Raw genomic sequence first — 21,448 nt, 5'->3', positions numbered from 1 at the left:
GCGGCCTCCCCGCGGCCTCCGCTGGTCGCTGGGGGCCTTCCAGACACTCTGGAAGGCCCCCAGCGACCAGCGGAGGCCGCGGGGAGGCCTTCGCTGGCCGGCGCTGGCCCGGGAAGGCCTTCCAGAGGCTCTGGAAGGCCTTCCCGGACCAGCGCCGGGTGCTCCGCGGCCTCCCCGCGGCCTCCGCTGGTCGCTGGGGGCCTTCCAGACACTCTGGAAGGCCCCCAGCGACCAGCGGAGGCCGCGGGGAGGCCTTCGCTGGCCGGCGCTGGTCCGGGAAGGCCTTCCAGAGGCTCTGGAAGGCCTTCCCGGACCAGCGCCGGGTGCTCCGCGGCCTCCCCGCGGCCTCCGCTGGTCGCTGGGGGCCTTCCAGACACTCTGGAAGGCCCCCAGCGACCAGCGGAGGCCGCGGGGAGGCCTTCGCTGGCCGGCGCTGGCCCGGGAAGGCCTTCCAGAGGCTCTGGAAGGCCTTCCCGGACCAGCGCCGGGTGCTCCGCGGCCTCCCCGCGGCCTCCGCTGGTCGCTGGGGGCCTTCCAGACACTCTGGAAGGCCCCCAGCGACCAGCGGAGGCCGCGGGGAGGCCTTCGCTGGCCGGCGCTGGCCCGGGAAGGCCTTCCAGAGGCTCTGGAAGGCCTTCCCGGACCAGCGCCGGGTGCTCCGCGGCCTCCCCGCGGCCTCCGCTGGTCGCTGGGGGCCTTCCAGACACTCTGGAAGGCCCCCAGCGACCAGCGGAGGCCGCGGAGAGGCCTCCCCCACCGCTGCCGGCCCCGCGCGCGGGCGGGGAAGGCGGGGAGTGAGGGAGGGAGCGTCCCTGCGCGTGCGCAGGGGCCCTGCGCAGGCGCAGGGACGCTCCCTCCCTCACTCCCCGCCTTCCCCGCCCGCGCCCGCGGCCCACCGGCTCCTGGGCTGCCTAAACCGGGACCTTTAATGGTCCCGGTATAGGCAGCCCGGGATCCGGGATTGGGTGGCCAGATCCGGGAATGTCCCGGGAGACCGGGACGGTCTGGCCACCCTACTTACGGATCACTACTGCCTCTTCTCAGGGCCTGGTGTAGGAATTCCAGGACAGTCTGTCTCCCCCACCCCGCAAACTATGCTGCTGCAAAGCAAACAAACAGTAAACTGTGAGATACATGTTCATGAGACATAACAGTAGCAATTAACTTCTCTTCAACTGACTCAAAAGGATGTCCATTCACAGCAGGGAGGGGCCAGTTATTGCAGCAGATAAAACATGCTGCCCCCTTTCCACCTGCAAATACTCTTCACTCTTTCTATTCAAATTAGGCTACAGGGGGCTCGTATGATAGAATGGACTCTGAGGGAGAGGCCTTTCTGCCTGAGGAACCACTGTTGCCAATCTCCAGGTGAGGGCTGGAGATCACTCAGAATTACAACTGCTCTGCAGATGGCAGAGATCAGTTCCCCTTGAGATGGGGGGGGGGCGGCGGGGAGTGAATGCCTTCACTTGGATGGGTGGAAGGACAGTAAGGCTGGGAAGCACTCACCCAGAGGCCTTTAGTGATACCTTTCCAGGTTGGTTGGAAATTCCCACAGTATCTCTACAGGCCTCTGAGCAGCTGGGCCAGCTTCGTGGAAGCTTGCAGTGTAAGCCTGTCAAAGTTCTCATCTGGAAGTGGCAATCTGGACTTATTATGAGAAAGAAATGATTCTACCCATTTGAGAAAGAATGTTGCACTCCAGAAAGCAAACAAACAAAGCTGGAGGATCCTACCCCCAACAGATTTGCCTGCCCACTTTTCTGTACAGTCACTGATTTAAAATAACAGTACAATTATCCATGACCTTCACTCATTGTCTAACCTAAAATTTAAAGGAAATTCTGCATTTACATCCAATAAGAAGACAGAGACGGCCTCTCTTATCTATGATCCAAATTGTGTGGTTGTTAACATATTTCCCTACAAAGAGAGAGATATTAACTGGTCTTCTAAGTCAGGGGTCCCCAACCCCCGGGCCGTGGACTGATACCTGTCTGAGGTCTGTTAGCAACCTAAGTCACACAGCCTCATAGCCCCACCTCCAGTGGCGCCGTACAGCCTCGCCGCCCCCCCCCCCGTGGCGCCTCCTCCTTCTTCCGTTTGCACAAGTTTAAGGCTGGGGAAGGGGCGGTGAAACGGCTCTTTGAAGGCTGATCCCCCCTGCTGATCAGCAGGAAAACTGCAGCAGCGCAAGCAACCCGCTGAAAAAGCCGCACTGCCCTTGCCTCCTCCCCGCTTCCTTCCCACGCCAAGGAGGGAAGTGGGGAGGAGGCAAGGGCAGCACAGCTTTTTCAGCGGGACGCTAGCACTGTTACCAGAGCTTCCCCCACCGATCAGTTGATCAGTGGGCGGGGGATTGGCCAGGGAGGCATTTCACCGTCCCTTCCCCAGCCTTAAACTTGTGCAAACGGAGGAAGGAGGAGGCACCACAGAGGGCAGGAAGAAGGAGGTGCTGTGGGAGAGGCAGGGGGCAGAATTCAGTGCCCCATCCCTGCCAGCCCTGGAGCCACAGTGGGCAGGCCAGCCCTGGGGCCAGTAAGGTTGGGGGGCACTATTTTAGGTAGCATGCTAGGAAACATCTAGCATTTTTTCTTAAAACTAGACCATCCTCCATCGACCTTATTAAGGTTGGATGAATCCCTGGTCCACTTCATTATGAACGCTTCCTTTTGTTATTCCATTCTAATCAAATACCTACTTATATGCTAGCAGACTGTACTGAGTACGTGAAGTTTGAGGTTAAGTTTCAAAGATATTTCAGAGATCTTTCTGTCTAACAACTAGCTGCCCCGAGCTTCTGTCCATCGAAAATGAACTTAGATAAGATGAAGAATAAACAGAAGGAGCAGAGTAGAACAACAATGTTAAAATCACCCAATTTGTCAATGATAATCGATCTTGCTTTTCCTGCAAAATTGTCCCCTCCTACAGGGACTCAGCCTGGCTATGGTGCCAGTCTGCAGCCTGGCTATGGTGCCAGAAACTTTGTTTAATCCAGCATCCGATCTTATGGAAGCGATAAACCCCAAACTTGCTGTAACAGCTGAAGATGTTGAAGAGGCTCTCCTCGCTTCTTTTGGAGCACTCCCCTCAACTGACCAGGATAACCTGCTAAGTCCACTTCAGACTCTGATGTCCTCTCTCAGGGAGATTAGAAAAAGCTCCCAACTCTTAGTGGAGTCCCCCCTACTTAGGACTACCACTCCCCCCCCCAAAAAAAATAAACAAAGATATTTCTGTAACCTCAGATGTCTCACTACAAAGCACTAAGCATATTCCCTTGGAGCTGATAACTATAGCAAACAGATCTAAGAAGTCCCATGATGTCCTTGTCCAAATAATTCTCCAGAGGTCCCCTCGAACTGACTATGTCCAAGTGCCCATATGAAAACATTATTCTGGAACATCACAGGCTGGAGTTGCAGACTGAAGGATCCTGTTGTCAGATCCTATTTATCTGACTTTCATATTACTATGGTCCAAGAAACCTAGGCTAGGGAGAGTATTAGTCTGCCTGATTTTACTGTTTTGAAGTAAATGCCCACCCTAGCCTATGTAAGGGATGCCCATTGGCTGGACTAGCATGTTTAATCTTCTCAGCTCTAAACTGTCTTAATATATCTCAAATAGCTACTGATCAGTTTGTAGTGGCACTATTGCTGCAGCTTCCATTTTTTCCATTGATAATTATTACAATTTATTTTCCTTCTTTATCTGCTCATAGAGAAACTGAATCTCTCTGGAAGAATTTGTGGGATCTCTTTGATATGGTTATGCAACAATATTCCAGAACTTTATTACTATTAGCAGGTGATTTCAATGCTCACATTGGTCAGAATGATGACGCCCGGATAACAACTGAGGAAGTTAGATCCTCGACTGACCTTCTATATCCCTATCTGTATCAAAGGACATCTAAGGACCTTAAGGTTAATTGGGCAGGTAAACAGCTATTCAATTTTATGATGAGCTATGGCTTATTGATTTTAAACGGACCTAGAAATTTAGATCCCATAGGTGATTTTACCTCCGTAACACACAGGGGAGCTAGTGTAATTGACTATATGTTGGTCTCAACAAATCTTCTGCCTAGGATATATAATTTTAAGGTAAATGATTATCTTGGAGGTGATCATCTACATCTTAAGCTTACTATCTCACTCTCTTCAGAGTGCTTGCTGCCACCCAAACCTACAGTTGACTTGCTACAAGGAGGAAAATCTTTGAAACTAATTAGATGGTCCCCTGATTTAATTTCTATTGCAATGGATATCATGCATTCTAATAATTGTAGACTTCTTGTTGAGGAATTCCTAAAACAAGGCCACATCTCAAGAATGACAGAATTATTAACATCTTAGATTTTTTTTATGCCAATCTGCTCTAAACTGTCTATGATATATAGGGCTAAACAGAAAAACATCTGGTTCGATAAAGATTGTAGAGACCATATTAGAAGAATTAGATCCAAACATCGTTTATTCAAACATACAAAATCACAGGTCCATCTACCTGACCTTATATTATTAAAAAGAGAATACAAGTCCCTAATAAAGTAACAAAAATGGTTGGCCTTACATCAAGGCTGAAAGTCCCTTATTTCACCCATAAACAAGTCACGAACTTTCTGGGAGCTGGTTAATGGGGGTTACTCTGGAATAGCTAGAATTCCTTCTTGTATTGCCCCTGGGATTTGGGGAAAACATTTTACCTTTATTTTTGCTGAGATCCCCAGTTCAGATCCTCAAGGACATCTGGTTGAACTGCTTCAAACAGATTCCTGGCCTCCAGTTTCTTCAGACACAGTGAGTTTTTTAATTACACAATGCCCTCAGGTAAAGCTCCTGGTCCAGATTTAATTTCAGTAGATCGCCTAAAAGTAAATCTAATTTGGGGGAGCAAACTTCTAGCTCCACTCTTTGTTCAAATGAATGAATCTGGAATCATCCCTCAGTCATAGAAGCATGCAGTGATAGTTCCAATACATAAAAAGTTTCAAAAATGAATCTTACTAACAGGCCCATAAGCCTTCTTTCAACAATTGGTAAGGTCAGAGCTCTTTTCCTAGCAAGAGCTCCTCTGCATATTAGGCAGAGGATGTAGCCCTTGATGTAGCCCATCGTCCAAGAGCTTAGAGTGCTCTTGCAGTACTGGGCCTACTGTAAATTCCAGGAGGATGGGCTATATCAGTGGGGCATGGCCTAATATGCAGGGGAGCTCCTGCTAGAAAAAGAGCCCTGGATAAGGTGTATGCAGCATCCCTGAATCTTAAATTACTAAATTGGATAGAAACAGAAAATATAATCCATCCAGAGCAAGCGGAATTCAGAAATGGAGTTTCTGCCTTGGACTACTATCTTGTATTATACCATCTTGCTGATAAATACTCCTTTTATTCAAGAGGCTATCTCTATGCAGCATTCATGGATCTTAGGGCACCATTTGATTCAAACCCTAGATCCCGCCTTTCAGTTAAATTGTCTAAAACAACATTAGCCAAGAGACTATTATGGCTGATTTACAAGCTCTATGAGAATCCTACTGCACAAATCTGCTGCAGACTGGATGGACAACTTACTAACACCACTCACCTCTCTAAAGGTGTCAAACAAGGCCGCCTACTAGCCCCCATACTTTTTAATCTCTACATAAATGACATGGTCCCATATATTTAAAAAAAGCTTGTCATACACCTATATTGGAATCCCAATACTACTTTACGCAGATGATACGGTGTTGCTATCAAGATCAGAAGTAGGCCTGCATAAAATAATAAGAGTTTTTATTGACTATTGCACACAAGAGAGGTTAACAGTTAACTACAAAAAATCTAAAATAATGGTCTTTTCAAACAAACCTTGCTTTAATCAGAAAGTATGGCCTGTTAATGATGGGAAAATAGAACAGGTGTCTCATTTTAAATATCTGGGCATAGTTTTTAGTTATAACCTTCACTGGAAACAACTTATCAGAGCAGCAACTAAAACTGCTAAAATAAGCTCTAACCTCTCCTTAGGTTTTATTATTCAAGAGGTGGCCAGTATGTTCTGATGGCCATCACAGCTTTTAATGAAAAGGTAATCTCTCAATTTTTATATGGGGCTGCCATTTGGATAAAGGAAATCTCTGAATCATCAGATCAGATCCTTCTTCATTTCTGTGTTGAATTACAGGAGTTCCCAATTGCATTGCAGGGATAGTACTTAGAGAGGAATTTGCACAGTGCTCTTTTGAGTCTACAGCTTGGAAGGCTGCTTTTAAACTGAGATTGAAAGCCTTCTACACAACACCCAATGTTCACGGCAGTCTCCTCCATCTTCTAAAGGAGGACAGTTATAAATGTTCTTGGGCAAAATATATAGAAAATAAACTGGAGAGGGTTGGTCTTTCCTCCACAGTACTTACTAATACAAGCCACCAAGATGCTCTTAACTTGGCTAGACTGATGACGACAAATATAGATCAAATTAGCACCTCAGTTCATGCAAGGCATGTGTGTTCTAATTTCACACTAGGGATTGCGTCCCCTAAGAAAATTCCTTCATTTATGAGCTTCCTTACAATCCCCAGATTTAGATATGTTTTTACGCTAGCTAGGCTGAATGTTTTTCCAACTGCAAAGCTAAGGGGTCATTTTGATAAAATTCCATACTCAGACTGATTGTGTGACTGCGCATCAGGTGTAATAGATCACCTTATGTTATTCTGCCATCAGTGGACTGTGCCCAGATCCTTTTGGATTACTCCTATATTACATAAACATTGACTTCCTGTGGAATCTTGGGTGACAACCCTACTGCTGGCAGATGTGGACCTTGAAATAACTCACTCAGTGGCAAAATATTTGTCAAGTGTTCTCTCTAAAATGAAGGCCTTGTGCTGCTATTATGCACTAAGATTTTAACTCTAATTTTATCATGTTAAAGAGTTTTATGAAATTTTCTATTAATATTAGGTAGTCTTTCGGATTATTTAATTATGTCTTGTGATCATGGTTATTGGTTTTTCTACTTGTTAGTCTATTTTGGTTTTAAATTATTCGTAATTTGTTTTGTATTTACTGTCTTGTTTTATCTTGAGCTTAAGACCACTGGTCAAAGAAGTTAACAAATAAAAAGAAAGGCATGGCTAGTGCGTGGAAGTAGGTAAGGTAGGCACCCACCTGGGGCACCAGTTTGCCTACAGGGCACCTCTGGGAAGCTGGGAGTGGCATGTCAGTGTATCGGCGTATGCTCTCTGAGCCAGGCTTCCCTCACAAGGAACACACAGCTCGAAGGAGAATGCGCTCTGCCCAGCTGCCCTTGCCCAATGCAAAGGCAGCTGGGTGGGGCGTTAGCGTGGCTTCTCCTTGCAAGGGAAGCCTGACTCAGAGAACACCTCCAAGAGCGCACTGCTCAGTCAGAGCCCACCCAGCCCTCCTTTCATGCCACTTGGGTGGGGGGTGTCTGCAGGGCAGGCATGGGGGGGCACCGGGCAGGCCCTAGCACAGAACCTGCCTCTGAGGGAGAGGCCTTCCCATCTGGGGAATCACTGTTGCAAAACTCCAAGTGACAGCTGTAGAAACTGACTGTGATTTCAAACCAGTCACAGACTTTCAGCCTAACCTGCCTCATGGGGCTGTTGTTCAGATCAAAGTGTGGAGAGGAGAATGATGTAAGCTGATGTAATGGCTGAGGCTCCTCTCTATTAAACAGTCTGTCAGAGAGAGACTGTTGATTTGAAAGGTATCACTACAGGCCTCTGAAGCAGAACTCATTGGGGCCACTCCTGACTAGGGCTACTAGTTCAAGGTTGGTGAGAAATTCCTGGAGAGTTAGGGCTTCAGTTAGGGAGTTAGGGCTTCACAGTGTGGTCTGCTGTACCCAGGTCCTTGCTGTGGAAGCTGACTGGGTGATTTCAGACCAGTCACGGACTTCAAGCCTAACCCACCTCACAGGATTGTGTGAGGAGAATGATTTTCAAGCTGCTTTGCCCCCCCCCCCCACATTGTGGAGAAAGCCTATGTAGAGGCTGCAGAGAGGAGGAAGGCAATGGAAAGTTAGAGGGGCAGATAAAGGAAAGGAGATAGGGTTGCCAACTACAGGTTAGGAAATTCCTGGAGATTTAAGGGGTGGAACTTGGAGAGGGCTGGGTTTGAGGATGGGTGGGACCTCAGACAGGTACAATGCCATTTCCTCCTAGGGAGCCACTGGAGATCTACAACTGCTCTCTAGATGGCAGAGATCAGCTCCCCTTGAGGTGGGAGGGGAGTCAATGCCTTCACTTGGGTGGGTGGGAAGACAGCAATGGTGGAAGACACTCACCCAGAGCCTCCTTCTAGAGCCCATAGCATTTTACTTCACAATTAGCCTTACTCCTAGTTATATTACAAATACTTTGAAGATTACAATGAACTCTTATTTTGCAAAGAAGACGGATGCTGTAATCTTGGAGAGGCTAATATAACACTAATACTGAACAAGGGGCAAGATCCTAATTTGTCCACACACAAAAAAAATCAATATTGTTGAATAACAATTACAAACAATTACAATTATTTAGGAAAAAGATCAAAAAAATTTTTGAAAGAATTCATCCATGAAAATAAATCTGGGGGGAGGGTTATCCAAAAGACAGTTAAAAGACAATGTTAGAATGGTTCTGGATGTTTTGGAGTATCTAGAGCAGGGGTATCAAACATAAGGCCTGAGGGATGCATCCAACCACCACAAGCCTCCAATCAGGCCCGCAAGCGATGCCTATCTGTGGCTTCCTACTTCCTGTTCCTCCTTCCTGTTTGCAGCATCAGAATTGTTTTTTGCCCAGTCTCTACTATTTTGTGTTGTTGTTTTTCAACCTTAAAACCAGTAAAATATTTGGTTATTACCAGGCCTCAGATTCAGTGGGAGCTCACAGGAGCACAGTTCCTGAAGCTTTCTGAGAGTTCCACCTCCTTGTCCATTGAATAGTATTGCAGCTGCATAACAATCCCTGGATGAGCTCCACACCTATTTTTCTACAAAACAACCCCTGGTTATTACATTGACAAATATGAACTTTATGTTGTTTCAAAATAATTATGTTAAGACTTGGAATGAAGTTGAAAAAGATTTGGTAAGATGGGATAAACTGCGATTGTCATTGTTGCGAAGAATTTCTGTGATCAAAATTAATGTTTTACCTAGAACGTTGTTCCATTTTCAGACAATACCAGTTCTGACATCAGATATACCATGTAAACAATGGGGTGGGGGGAACCATACCCAAGTCTGCGGGGCAATGGGAAAAATACATATTAAAGATATTACAATATGTAAAAGAAAGAGTTTTGTGTTTACCTGATTTGAAATTGTATTTTGCTGCCGCTGTTTGGTTGAAAGAATGGTCATTGAGAAATAGAAGATTACTAGGATTGGAGTGTCATGATTTGCAATTTGGGTGGCATGGTTATTTGTGATATGAAAAAATTAAAGTCAACGTGGCTTTTAAAAATTGTATTAGACGTGTGATTTTGAGGATAAGGAATAAGTATAAACCTAGTTTGTTTCCAAAAACACCTTTGTGGCTTTCTTTGCAAGATTTTATAGACGAGAAATATTATCTAAACGTTAATAGTCAACTTATTATGATGTAACAATTTTTTCTCAAGAAGAATGTAACATGAAATTAAGAGAAGACATGGCAAAAGAAGGATATGATTATCAATGGTTTTTCTATGCACAATTATTAGAAAGATTTAAAATAGACGAACAATTGTATGGTTTTGAAAAAACTAAGACTGTATTTGAAACAGAATTATGTACAAATCATGTTATTGCTAACATATACATTTCTGTTGAAATATGAAACAGAAGAGTAGTGAAAGACTGTATGGACATGATATACAAATGGAACAATGGGAAAGGATTTCAGTAAATTTGAAATTTACATTTAGTTTTAATTTTAAAGAGAATTTTTATAAAATGTTTTGTTGATGTGTGTCTCCAGATAAATTCACTAAAATGTATTTAAAAACTTTGAATAAATGTTGAAAATGTGAGCAGTATGATGGATTTGTAGTGAAGCAAAAAAAAATTGGATACAAACACATTTGTTAATGGAGAAGATTTTAAAAATCAATATACAAATGTAACCAGAAGCTTTTCTTTTAGGACTGATGGACAGACATCATGAAAATAATCATGGAATTTTGTTTTTATATATAACAGCAGCAAGGCTACTTTATGAACAGAATTGGAAGGCTATGAAAATAACTACAGTAGAATGGTTGCAAGGTAGAGTTGCCAATCCCCAGTTTGGGGCAGGGGACCCCCCGGTCTGGGGGGAGCTGAATGTCCACTGGGTAACTCCATTATACCCTATGGAGACTCGTCCTCATAGGGTATAATGAAGAATTAATCTGTGGATATATGAGGCTGAGGGGCTGGGTTTTTTAATTAGATGCACCAAATTTTCAGCATAGTATGTGGTGCCTCTCTTAAAATGCCCCTCCAAGTTTCAAAAAGATTGGACAAGAGGGTCCAATTCTATGAGCCCCAAAAGAAGGTGCCCCTATCTTCCATTACGTCCAATGAAGGAAAGACATTTAAAAGGAGCATGGTCCCTTTATATGTGATGGTCAGAACTCCCTCTGGTGCTCAATTGTGCTTGTCACAACCTCACTCCTGACTCCACCTCCAAAGTCCCCAGATATTTCCTGAGTCAAACTTGGCAACCCTAAACTTGGAAGTTGAGTTCCACAAACAATTATTTAGTAGGTGCAGCCAAAATAGAACAAGGTTCTATTTTTGGTTTTATTACAAGGATTTAGACCAGGGGTGTTGAACTCATTTGTTATGACAACTAGATGTGACATAAATGGGACTATGGGGCCCAGCCATGTGTGTCATAAAATGTAATGCCAGATAGTGGAGACATAAACTTTATAAAGGACACAGAAAAACACACTTAAAGATATTATTTTAATTTAATGATACAAACACGCTTGCAATATTTTGTTTAAAATGGAAAGGTAGGAGAATAGTGGGATTTGGCAATGCAATTTTTAAAATAAAACATCAAGAAAAAGCACAAGGATCACAGTAGAAACTAAAAATATAAAATACTCTGAGCCTGAGGAAAAATGAAATGGCTTGGCACTGCAAGCTTCTCTCCCCTCCCCCAGGTCTATTCAGATTGGCAATGGCTCTCCAGTGTAATATCCCCCTGTGGCTGTGGGTTCCCAGGTTAGAGTACTCAATAGACACCAGTTCTCAGGTCCATTGAGCAGAGACAAGCTGGCTCAAAGCATTAACCCTTTATTTGTAAGGACACAACACCAGGAAGCCTGAGCTTCAGCTGGCTATTGGAACACAGAAAAGTGAAACTGAACTCCACTTAGGTTTGCCAAGTCCAATTAAAGAAAAATCTGGGGACTTTGGGGGTGGAGCCAGGAGACTTTGGGGGTGGAACCAGGAGACATTGGGGGTGGAGCCAAGAACAAGGATGTGACAAGCATAATTGAACTCCAAGGGAGTTCTTGCCATCACATTTAAAGAGACAGCACACCTTTTAAAATGCCTTTCTTCCATTGGAAATAATTAAGGATAGGGGCACCATATTTTGGGGCTCATAGAATTGGACCCTCTGGTCCAATCGTTTTGAAACTTGGGGGGTATTTTGGGGAGAGGCACTAGATGCTATACTAAACATTTGGTGCCTCTACCTCAAAAAATAGCCCCCCAGAGCCCCCAATACCCACGGATCAATTTCCTATTATTTCCTATGGGAATCGTTCTCCATAGGGAATAATAGAGTGCCTAGTAGACATTTCCCTCCCCCCCACGCTTTCTAAAGGGGGGGAGGACCTCCAAACTAGGGAATCCCCTGCCCCCTCCCTCTCACACACACACACTTACCAGATCTTCCTCCGGACAACTCTACTTCCTGTGAAAACGAAAGCAAAGAAAGGGAGAGGCCGTTCTCAGAAGCCCTTTCTGCTTCCTGCTTCCTGCCCAGCCTTAAAGGGGCAGACATTTTGCAAACAGCTCAGGAGCTCTACAACATGAAGCCTAAAGGTATGTTCTCCCCCCCTCCCCCCCCACCCCCGCTTCCAGAGTTTTGAAGAGCGGGAGATGAGGCTGCGAACCCAGAAGTCTCCCGCCAGAGCGGGAGGTTTGGGAAGCCTAACTCCACTCCATTGAAAACACATTGCAGCACAGACAAAGTTGCAAGGAAAATCCACTCTGCATTTTCTTTGCAGCTTTGCTTCCTGCTACAGCTGGCAAAGACAAGACAGAAAGAGCAGGGAACTTCAGTAGTCTTGGAGCTTCAAAAGGTGAGGACATGAGGGGGGGAAGAGCCCCATAGGCCTGATTAAAGCCCTGGGCATGCCAGTTCTGGCCTGCAGTCAAGACATTTGATACCTTTGGCTTAGTCTGAAGCCCCAAAACTCAAATAGCACTACAGGTGCATAATTAAGGTTTATTACAAGAAATATGCAAAAATACAAATACAGAAGCAGTGCAAAGCAGGAAAGAAAATAAAACTAAAAACTATCCTAGAACTAAAAACTATCCTCAGGCTTTAGTCCTCTGACCCAGATGTTACCTGGTCAGACTGAAGGTACAGGTCCAGATAGAGGATCAGGTGTTCTGGCCAGATAAGGCCCAAACCATAGTCAGAAGGATGGCAACAAATAAGGAAGACCCAAATGGTGGTATCAAAGTAGAATGAATAGTCTCACTTTATACATGACTACGAACTTCTTCCGCCAGCACATACTCACAATCAAGCAACTCACCCAAACCCAGGCTTCCTTGCACTAATGAATTGGATATGTGAGTGTGAAGCTCCCTCTGGGTCTTTGGTCTAAGCTCCCAGGCCCATGATCTCGTCTGCATCTGTGCCTGACTCCATCTCATCCCTTATCTCTTGAAACTGCAAGTCAGTATGACATTAATTTCACTAAGAGGAGCCTTCAATAACTTGACTAGTTCCAAAAGTCTGAAACAAAATCTGAAAGGCCAAAAAATGGCTAGATAAGGTCAATTTACTGACCGTAATCAAGGATGACAGTTCAAGCCACCCCTTTTAGATCTTCCAAAAGCCACACTCAATGCCTCCAGAAAACTTAAGCCATAGTTGTTTTAAGCATATTACCAAGATACACAACACTGTTTAATCATCCACACATGCTGGTTTATCACCTGCTAGTCTGTCACATGTGAAAAAGATCCCACCTACCCACTTTTCTTTGAGAATATGAGCTCAAATGTAAAAATATAAATGGAAAATCCTGTTGTGTATATATCAGCCAGCATCCATGGCATTAGCAATACTTGGGGAAAATACATGGAAATTAACAGTCATACACAAACAATAGACAGATGGCAATAAAATTTTTGATCATTTATTTACACTAATTCTTTGGTATGTATTTATCAGTTGCTAGATCACATCACATGTGACAAGCCCTAAGAGAGCTGCTGACGATACAGATTCTCTTTAATTTTCACAAGGGCAACAGCTTCAGAAAATGCCTGTTTAAAAAAAAAATTAAGCTACAATCCTATGACTGAGAATAAGCTCCACTTACTGCAGTTGTAGTATGCATAGGCTAGTGCCACACATTTGTTGCTTATAATGTGTAGAACCAAAAGCAAATTACTGACCTACAATTTTGTCACACAGATTTTAGAAACGTGAGTTGGTCCACACTTTGTAAATACAATTGTAAAGTAAAAATGTGACTTGAGATCTTTATTGTTTAAAAGGCTACACTAGGTCCTTTCTGCAAAAGGCAGACTTCACCATCATAGATAAATATTACATTTACATTTAAATAAATGTGCCTATTACTAAATTCTCAACATACAATTTGTCAAGAAATTAGATAATTTAATGTTTAATAAACTCTGTCAGAGTTAAAAGAAAGGTATACATGTTATATATTCTAATTCTCTCCTATTGTAACACATCAAAGGCAAAATACAAATAATTCTGTCCTTTAGTTGCTGGCAATACAGAAATGGAAAGGGCCATGGCTCAGTAACAGAGCATCTGGTTAGCATGCAAAAGGCTGTAGGTTCAATCTCCAGTATCTCCAATAAGGATCAGGTCTTAGGTGATTAGAAAGATTCTTGTGAGCCACAGCCAGTCTCAGTAGACAGTACTAACATTGATGGATCAATGTTCTGATTTAGCATAAAACACCTTCAGCTTCAATCTTCATTTGCTTAATCTAAAGAATAAAACCATGAATGTATGGAGCCCTAATGATGAATGGGGAACTAAAGTCAAGTCACCTGAACTTCAGTGTATTGCAAACCTTCAGCACAGACAAATGAAAGTACTTGTCCAAACGAGGGCATAAAGAGGAAGATGACAAAGAATCCAGTAGCACCTTTAAGAACAACAAAATTTTATTCAAGATGTGAGCCTTCATGTGCATACACACTTCCTCAGGCACACTGGAATGGAGCTTAACAGTTCAGAGAGAGAGAGAGAGATGCCTATACACAGGTGAACAGCAAATTAGTATACAACTTAATAAAGATGTTCTGACATATGCAACAATAAGCTAAGTTCATTTGTTTGGATTTAACTGGGGTGATAAATATGTCTAAATAGGAGATGGATTTGTAAAAGTGTACTTCATGGTTGTTACACACCATTTGTCTCCTCTCAAGCATGGAGTTAATTAATAGCTTCCTTTTCTTAGGGGTCAAGGAATATATTCCAGTATATTGCATTGCAATCACTATTCCAAAATACTACTCCAAAAACTAAACTAAAATACAGAGGATGTATAGCCTATCTTGGTGGAAACACATATGTGAGGACTGAGTGCATTTGGCATGTATAACGAGATAAGAAACCAATATTCTTGTTGAGTCCTGGGGCGGGAGTTGTTCTGAGTATTGTAATAACTTACAATTCAGCCATTTTCCCTTTCCCTTTCCATTTTGTTCCTGAAGTTCCTTTACAACAAAACAGCAACTCTGAAGTCACTCACTGAATGTTCTGAAAGACTGAAGTGTTTTCCTCCAGGTTTCTAATGCATGTTACCAAAGTGCACAAATGGATGTCTCGAACTTAAGGAAACATTTTAATGCTTTTGATTAATATGTGCAAAATAGGAAACTATGTGGATGCACTAAAGGATTCCATTTACATTAGATCTTTGTTCCTCAAAAACCATAAATGTATGGGAATAATTTACCATCCCAAGGTTATACATTACATATATATTTCCTCAAGTATTTGGGAGTAGAAGGCAATACTTCAGTGGATGTGTAAACACCTTTAGGTGATCACTTCACTTATGTGTGACCATTACTATCTTGGACACCCTAGTTACGCATCAATACCAGCTTGCCTTGCTATTACACTGATAACTGGTATTTAAACATATCGGCTGGCCAGCCAACCAAATTACACAATTTCAACTATAGCATCAGTGGCAATGGCAAACCATCCTGTGAATAGCCTGCTATGAAAACGTGAAAGCAACGTCACCCCACAGTTAGAAACAACTGGTGCTTGCACAGGGGACTACCTTTACCTTTACTATCAGTGGCAAAGTTAAAAAACAACAGCCTTTTAACAGTTACAGTGCAAACAAAGTAACAGTATTTTGTGTTATGACTGAAGATTAAGAAACTGATCTGCTAAGAACAAAGTTAAGAGTCCAGTGGCACCTTTAAGACCAACAAAGTTTTATTCATAGAAATGGAAGATAACCATTCAAACTTATAGACTGATCTTCTAAGAGTCTGAGTTCAATACTTGGCTGAAAAGAAAAAGGACATTTTTCAACACAGTGACTCAAAATATAACTTGCTGTTTGTACATTTGCTTCAAAAACCTCTAGTTCCTGAATCCTCCCTTTCTGCCATACATATTTACATTCCAAGCATCCAGGCTAGGGATTTTATTTTTCTCAGTATTTAATACATCATGTTGCCATTGGTAAATTGTTTAATCTTTCATGCCACTTCGAAACATCAGATTTTATAAAACTACATTAAATCTGGTGGGACAAAAGGATAGAGAGTAGTTGCTTTGCAACATCTATATAATTAATAGACATTTTCAGAACCTGAGACACAGACTATGCTCTTTGAATTCAACATATCTTTGAACTGACAGTACTTCAAGTTTCACTTAGTACAGTCAATAAGGAAATAAACACATACTCATTAGTTCCTATTATTATGCTTTCGAGAATGTTTCCACAAATATAAATATGGACCTAAAATGCAAGAATTCATCCAGCTGTTTCTGAAAATTATATCTGGCCTCAAATTACTCAAGTCTGTAAGTAACTTTATTCTATGCCAAACTTGCACATTTTTTCCATTACTTTTTATCATTAAGAAATTGATTTTGCTGTAAGAAAGTTTTCATGACACCACTTATTCTTAGACAACCTAGTAAAATCCAGAAAACAATTACAGGCACCTTTATATAGTGTAGTAATCTTGATCACTACATTAAAAAGGAAAACACTCTAAATTAATGCCACATTTGGTAGTCTAGGAACCAGAAGAAACTGGCATTGCTCCTGTTACAAAACACAAATGCACCATTTTGATCCAGTGAGATGAAGGATGATTCTACCTTGAACGCAACATTCCACTTCACCAGCTCAGCTCACAACTTCTGCAGTCACATTCTAAACAGGATCCCAATGGTCAGCATAATCCAGCCTCTGCAATTTTAAAATGTAGGTCTAGAAGTTCTATTTTAGATTTGCAGTGGTGTAGAGAAATATTTATTAGCTTTGTAGTTTTCATCACTCCTTTCTTCACAGAGTAATTGAAAACGCTCTGATTAACTGACCTATAGCAGAGCATAATCAATACTTCCAGATCACACATGCCAATGAATTTCTGAATTCAAGAAGTGTTATGTCTTTAGCTATTAAATGAATTAAACAAACCTGTATGTTAAAATGCCATCTACCTTAATGCTGTCCACACAATTATTTTCATTCCTAAACCAAGAGTCTACAATTAACTGTCAATAACATTTTCTAATGATGACACAATTCTGTCATACCACTAAAAAGCTTGACTTTTACATCTACAATATTAATTTCATTTATTATTTATTATTATGGTCTTTCTCCATAATGGGGACTCAGTAGCTTAAACCAGGGATAGCCAACCGTAGCTCTCCAGAAGTTTTTTGCCTACAACTCCCATCAGCCCCAGCCAGCATGGCCAATGGCTGGGGCTGATGGGAGTTGTAGGCAAAAAAACATCTGGAGAGCTACCGTTGGCCACCCCTGGCTTAAACCATTCCCCTTTCCTCCAATGTCTCCTCAAAAGGACTCAGAAAGATAGCGTTAGGCGGAAACTGTATGACTGGCCTCGGGTCACTCAGCAAGCTTCCATGGGAGAGTGGTGATTTGAATCGGGGGGGTTCCAGATTTTAGTCTGACATGCTAACCACTACACCACACTGTTTGAACTACAACTCAACTTCAGCAAATTTAAAACAGAATAGTAAATTCTCAGTCTGTGTCTTCAGACAACCTACTGTCCTCCCTAAAATAGAGCTAGCTTTGAGTCTAGGTGCACCTTAGGGATCAACAAGATTTTTTGATTTCAAGAATCAAAGCTCCCTTTGTCAGATATCTGGACTTCAATCTAGCTCTTCTACTGCAGACCAGCACAAACTCTGAAGCTCCCTAAAATAGCTCATTCTCAAACATTTGAACACCCTAACAACCAGGTCCCCAGGCTTTTTCTAGACAAGACAGTGCTATTGCAGTATTTGTATATAACAGCAGAAAGTATCTACCATAAGCACCAGAGATAAATCAGATTTCTAAATCTTTATACTGTTTGTCTGTAAATATGCACAGCAGAGTACAACCATTAAAACAACTTTACACAACCATTAACACACCGCTAATTAATTAGAAAGCAGTTACAATATAGTTGAACACTTGAAGAAGAGAAGGCATCACCCTATAATCCTGGGGAAAGCTTACAATTTTGGCTGCTCATTGTTAATCCGCCACTGTTAAAAAATGAGACAACAGGAACCACAAACGGCATTTGCGCAATACAGAGAATCAGTAGTAACTGCTAACTATAGCAAGTACAATGCAATGTCAAGGAAGGGGGGGGGAATCCATCAAGATTAAACAACTAGTAAAGCCAAATACAGACGAATTATCATATGGGGCAAAAAGCTCAAAGTAGTTGCAGATACTTTCCCTTAAGAATCTGTTGGAAACTTTGAAACTTGTTTTCAAACAATAGTTAATTTTGCAAGTCTGTTCTCCTATTAGCTTTCAGCTTCAGACTCCCTTCAACCTCATAAAAATCTAAAAGTAAGTAAGATCTTCAGAGGCTCAGCTGAATTCTGTTTACTGACAACAGTGTAACCTAATGGATATATGAAGGCAGAACTGCTGATGTATCATTTGTAGATCTACAGCCATCACAGCTTGGACTTTTTAAGACACTGTAGTGTCAAATTACTCCCTTGTATGAGAATTCAAGGAGCGTCCCATCAATACAAAGCCAGCCTGCTGAAAGGCAGTGCACCCTAGCCCATGAGATTCATTCACTATCCACATAGGGAAGGGCCAATGAAAAGCTGTCAAAGTAAATCTATGCTCACTTTTTGGATGGTTTAACATCAATGAAGCATGCCAACACCCAAGGGTGGCTCATAAGCCCAGTCATGCATGAGGTTCTCCTTAATATATTTTAATTATGCATCTGTTTTAATTGTAATCAGATTAAGTCACTGGGAAAAGGTGAGATTTTCTTTAATCGCTAATGGAGCTTTTCAGCAATTTCTAACCACATGCCCACTTAGGAAAAGAATTGGTAGAGACACCAGCCCAAGTTTGACGTTCTCTAGAAATCAATGCTGTTTCTTTGACAACACAGTTCAACTCTTATTAACAACCCAAACTCACTCAAATACAAGATAAAAGTTCAAGTCCTGGGGGCTTCCTCTTTGCTAATTAGCATAAAGGAATGTTGAACATACAAGCCCAAGGAACACAAAAGAAATGTGTTCACAAGCGCTGCCCAGCAGATCTTCAGAGGACCATGCATACACATAAACATGCAAACATTTAAACACAGCCAATGAGGTTTTCCAGCCAGTCCCTGTGAATAACATTAAAACAGCAGCTCCTATTCCAAGGCATCATTTCAGGCAAGGCTAACTATAGGGTTTCCTTCAGAATCTATTTTCCATACTGGAGCTCCCCTCTGAATATAACTACAAACAAGAACATGTGCAGAGTTCCTTTCACTCACTGCTCAGTAACTACAACAAGCTCGGACATACCTCTAACATTCCAGGGAGAAATATCTAAGTTAGACCGCAATTTCTAGCCAAGCTTACAATCAGATTCATATTAGGGATGTCTCTACCATTTGGCTATACTGTCAGCACAAGTATATGTGTCTACTCCCTCTATGTGCAACAGAATTTACTCTCAGATTGTAGTGTTTAGGACTGCAGCCACATGTGTCAAGAAAGTGACCAATTTGCTATTAAGGGAAAGATCCAAATGGGCAGCCTTGTTGGCCTGAAGCAATAAAGCAAAGTAGAGTCCAGTAGCACCTTTAAGACCAACAAAGTTTTATTCAGAATGTAAGCTTTCATATGCATGCATACTTCATCAGACAAGGAAAGAAACACTAAAACACATCTTTGCAGAAAAAGAAACAACTGGGACAGATGAAGAGGCTTTTTTCTCCTTCCTGACCTATACTAAGAGAGGGAGAAAGAGAAAAAAGGGGAGGAGAGAGAGATTTTGCAGTAACAGGAGAGGGAGAGAATAGAAGGGAGTTAGATACAGAGAGAGAGAATGCAGAGTCAGAATTATTCCCTACCCAACAACGATTTCTGGCTCCCCAAACTTAAGGACCTGCTACTAAAAAGGCAGGTCACAATTTTAAAAAATCAAAAACCTAGGGACGATAACTTTATTAGGAGAGACTCGCTGGTCTCTCCGCCTGCCGGGCGGCACCAGTGCAAGCAAAACTAAGTTGACAGCAGGGACGGTTCTGTTAACTGCTGGTGTCCCGCTGCAGGACGTTTCTCAAACCACACCGGTGAAGAGAGGGAGAGCACGAACTAGGGTTAAACTGCCAAATCTGACATTCAGGCGGGGTTTGGTGGGAAACAGATTAACCCTTCCTCAACAGGTGAGCGGCAGATGAACGGAGGTAGATGGGGATTTATGTCACACTATTAGTAGTGATTGCCCTGCGAGCGCTGCGTGCGACCTCCGCAACTTCCAAGCTGCCTGCTTTTCACACACAAATACACTCCCACAGCCACCTTAGACAGGAGGCAAACGCATCGCGCTGCCGCTGGGTTTGCGCGCCCGCCGGCTCGCCAATGCCAACTCCTCCACCTACCTGTCATCGTAGCAGAAATCCGCGCCGAGAGTATTAAGATACAGGACGAGCCCCAGGGCGCCGCTCACCAACTCCGCGATCATCTCTCCTCCGCCACTGCTGCCGCCCTCGTCTCTTCCCTATGCCGCCGCCCCCCAACCGCGCAAAGCATCCACCGCGCACCTCCCCTCCTGCCGTCTCGCTCCACTTTGGCTCCCCGGCCACAACCGCTCGCCCGCTTGGTCAGCGCCTCCGAGCGCCCAGCATAGCTGCTCTGTTTCCTTCCCGAGCTCGGCCAAGCAGTCAGTCGGCGGCGGGAGGAGCCGGCAGCCGCTTTTATTGTTCCGTCCGCTCTGCTCCCTCCCTTTACCCCATGACTGGCCGCGGCTGGCACCGGAGAGCTGCTAGCGCGCTACCTCGCGAGGCCGCTCGGCTGGAGCGAGCTCAACTGCACCCCTGTCCCCAACACCGGGGCGTCTCGCTCCGTTTCTACAACCTGACTGCCCGGAGGCCCCTTCGCAAGCCGAACTGAGAGCGCCACTGTCGAGACTCTAAGAGCGCCCGCGTGGGGCTCTCCAAGCTCCCATCGCGCTTGCGTGCCATCCCCTCTTCGGCCCGCCCCTTTCTCCTCCCTTTCTCTTGCTCCCGCCTAGCTTCTCTGGCTCTGGCGGCCTCTCTCCCCCCGCCTTTCCCTTTCAATTTCGAGCAGAAACCCACTGAAACGAGTAGATCGTCGCTGGGAGAGAGCCCAGGACTGAAAAAGAACCGGGGGGCGGGGTCAAGGATGGAGGAGAGACGCAGGCTGGCCGCCTCTTCGATTGGCACGAGCTTTGCTACCGACCCTCGCTCCTCTAGCTCAGGAACAAGTCAGGTGGAAACATCGCCGCGACGAGCTGTTTGTGGGGGTAGGAACTTGAAGCTGCTGCCACTGTCATTGTTCAGCCTGCCTACCGCCTATATTTATAGGATAACCCCTTTCCTATTTAAAACAAGAATCCCCCTCAAATGCCGCATAAAGGGACGGCTTTATGAAGCAAGCTTTTGCTTGCATGTTAAAAACTTTAATACAGGTGGTCAGAAGGGAGGTGTGTGCAGACAGC

The 21,448-nt window shown here is 43.6% G+C and overlaps 1 protein-coding gene across 1 annotated transcript in view; it reads right to left on the bottom strand.

The window, feature by feature from the left end:
* Nucleotides 1–20,935, bottom strand: part of TMTC2 (transmembrane O-mannosyltransferase targeting cadherins 2) — a 372,311-nt gene extending 351,376 nt beyond the window's left edge. The window contains exon 1 of the mRNA XM_060245144.1: nucleotides 20,370–20,935. Within this exon, the coding sequence (XP_060101127.1) occupies nucleotides 20,370–20,452 (83 nt within the window). The 5' untranslated portion in view covers nucleotides 20,453–20,935. The remainder of the gene's footprint in view (nucleotides 1–20,369) is intronic.
* Nucleotides 20,936–21,448: the final 513 nt, after the last annotated feature.

The sequence above is a fragment of the Heteronotia binoei genome, chromosome 8, assembly GCF_032191835.1.
Source record: "Heteronotia binoei isolate CCM8104 ecotype False Entrance Well chromosome 8, APGP_CSIRO_Hbin_v1, whole genome shotgun sequence".
In the NCBI taxonomy this organism is placed as follows: Eukaryota; Metazoa; Chordata; class Lepidosauria; order Squamata; family Gekkonidae; genus Heteronotia; species Heteronotia binoei.
Note: the sequence above shows the minus strand (reverse complement) of the source record. Positions and strands in the feature narration are given on the sequence as shown.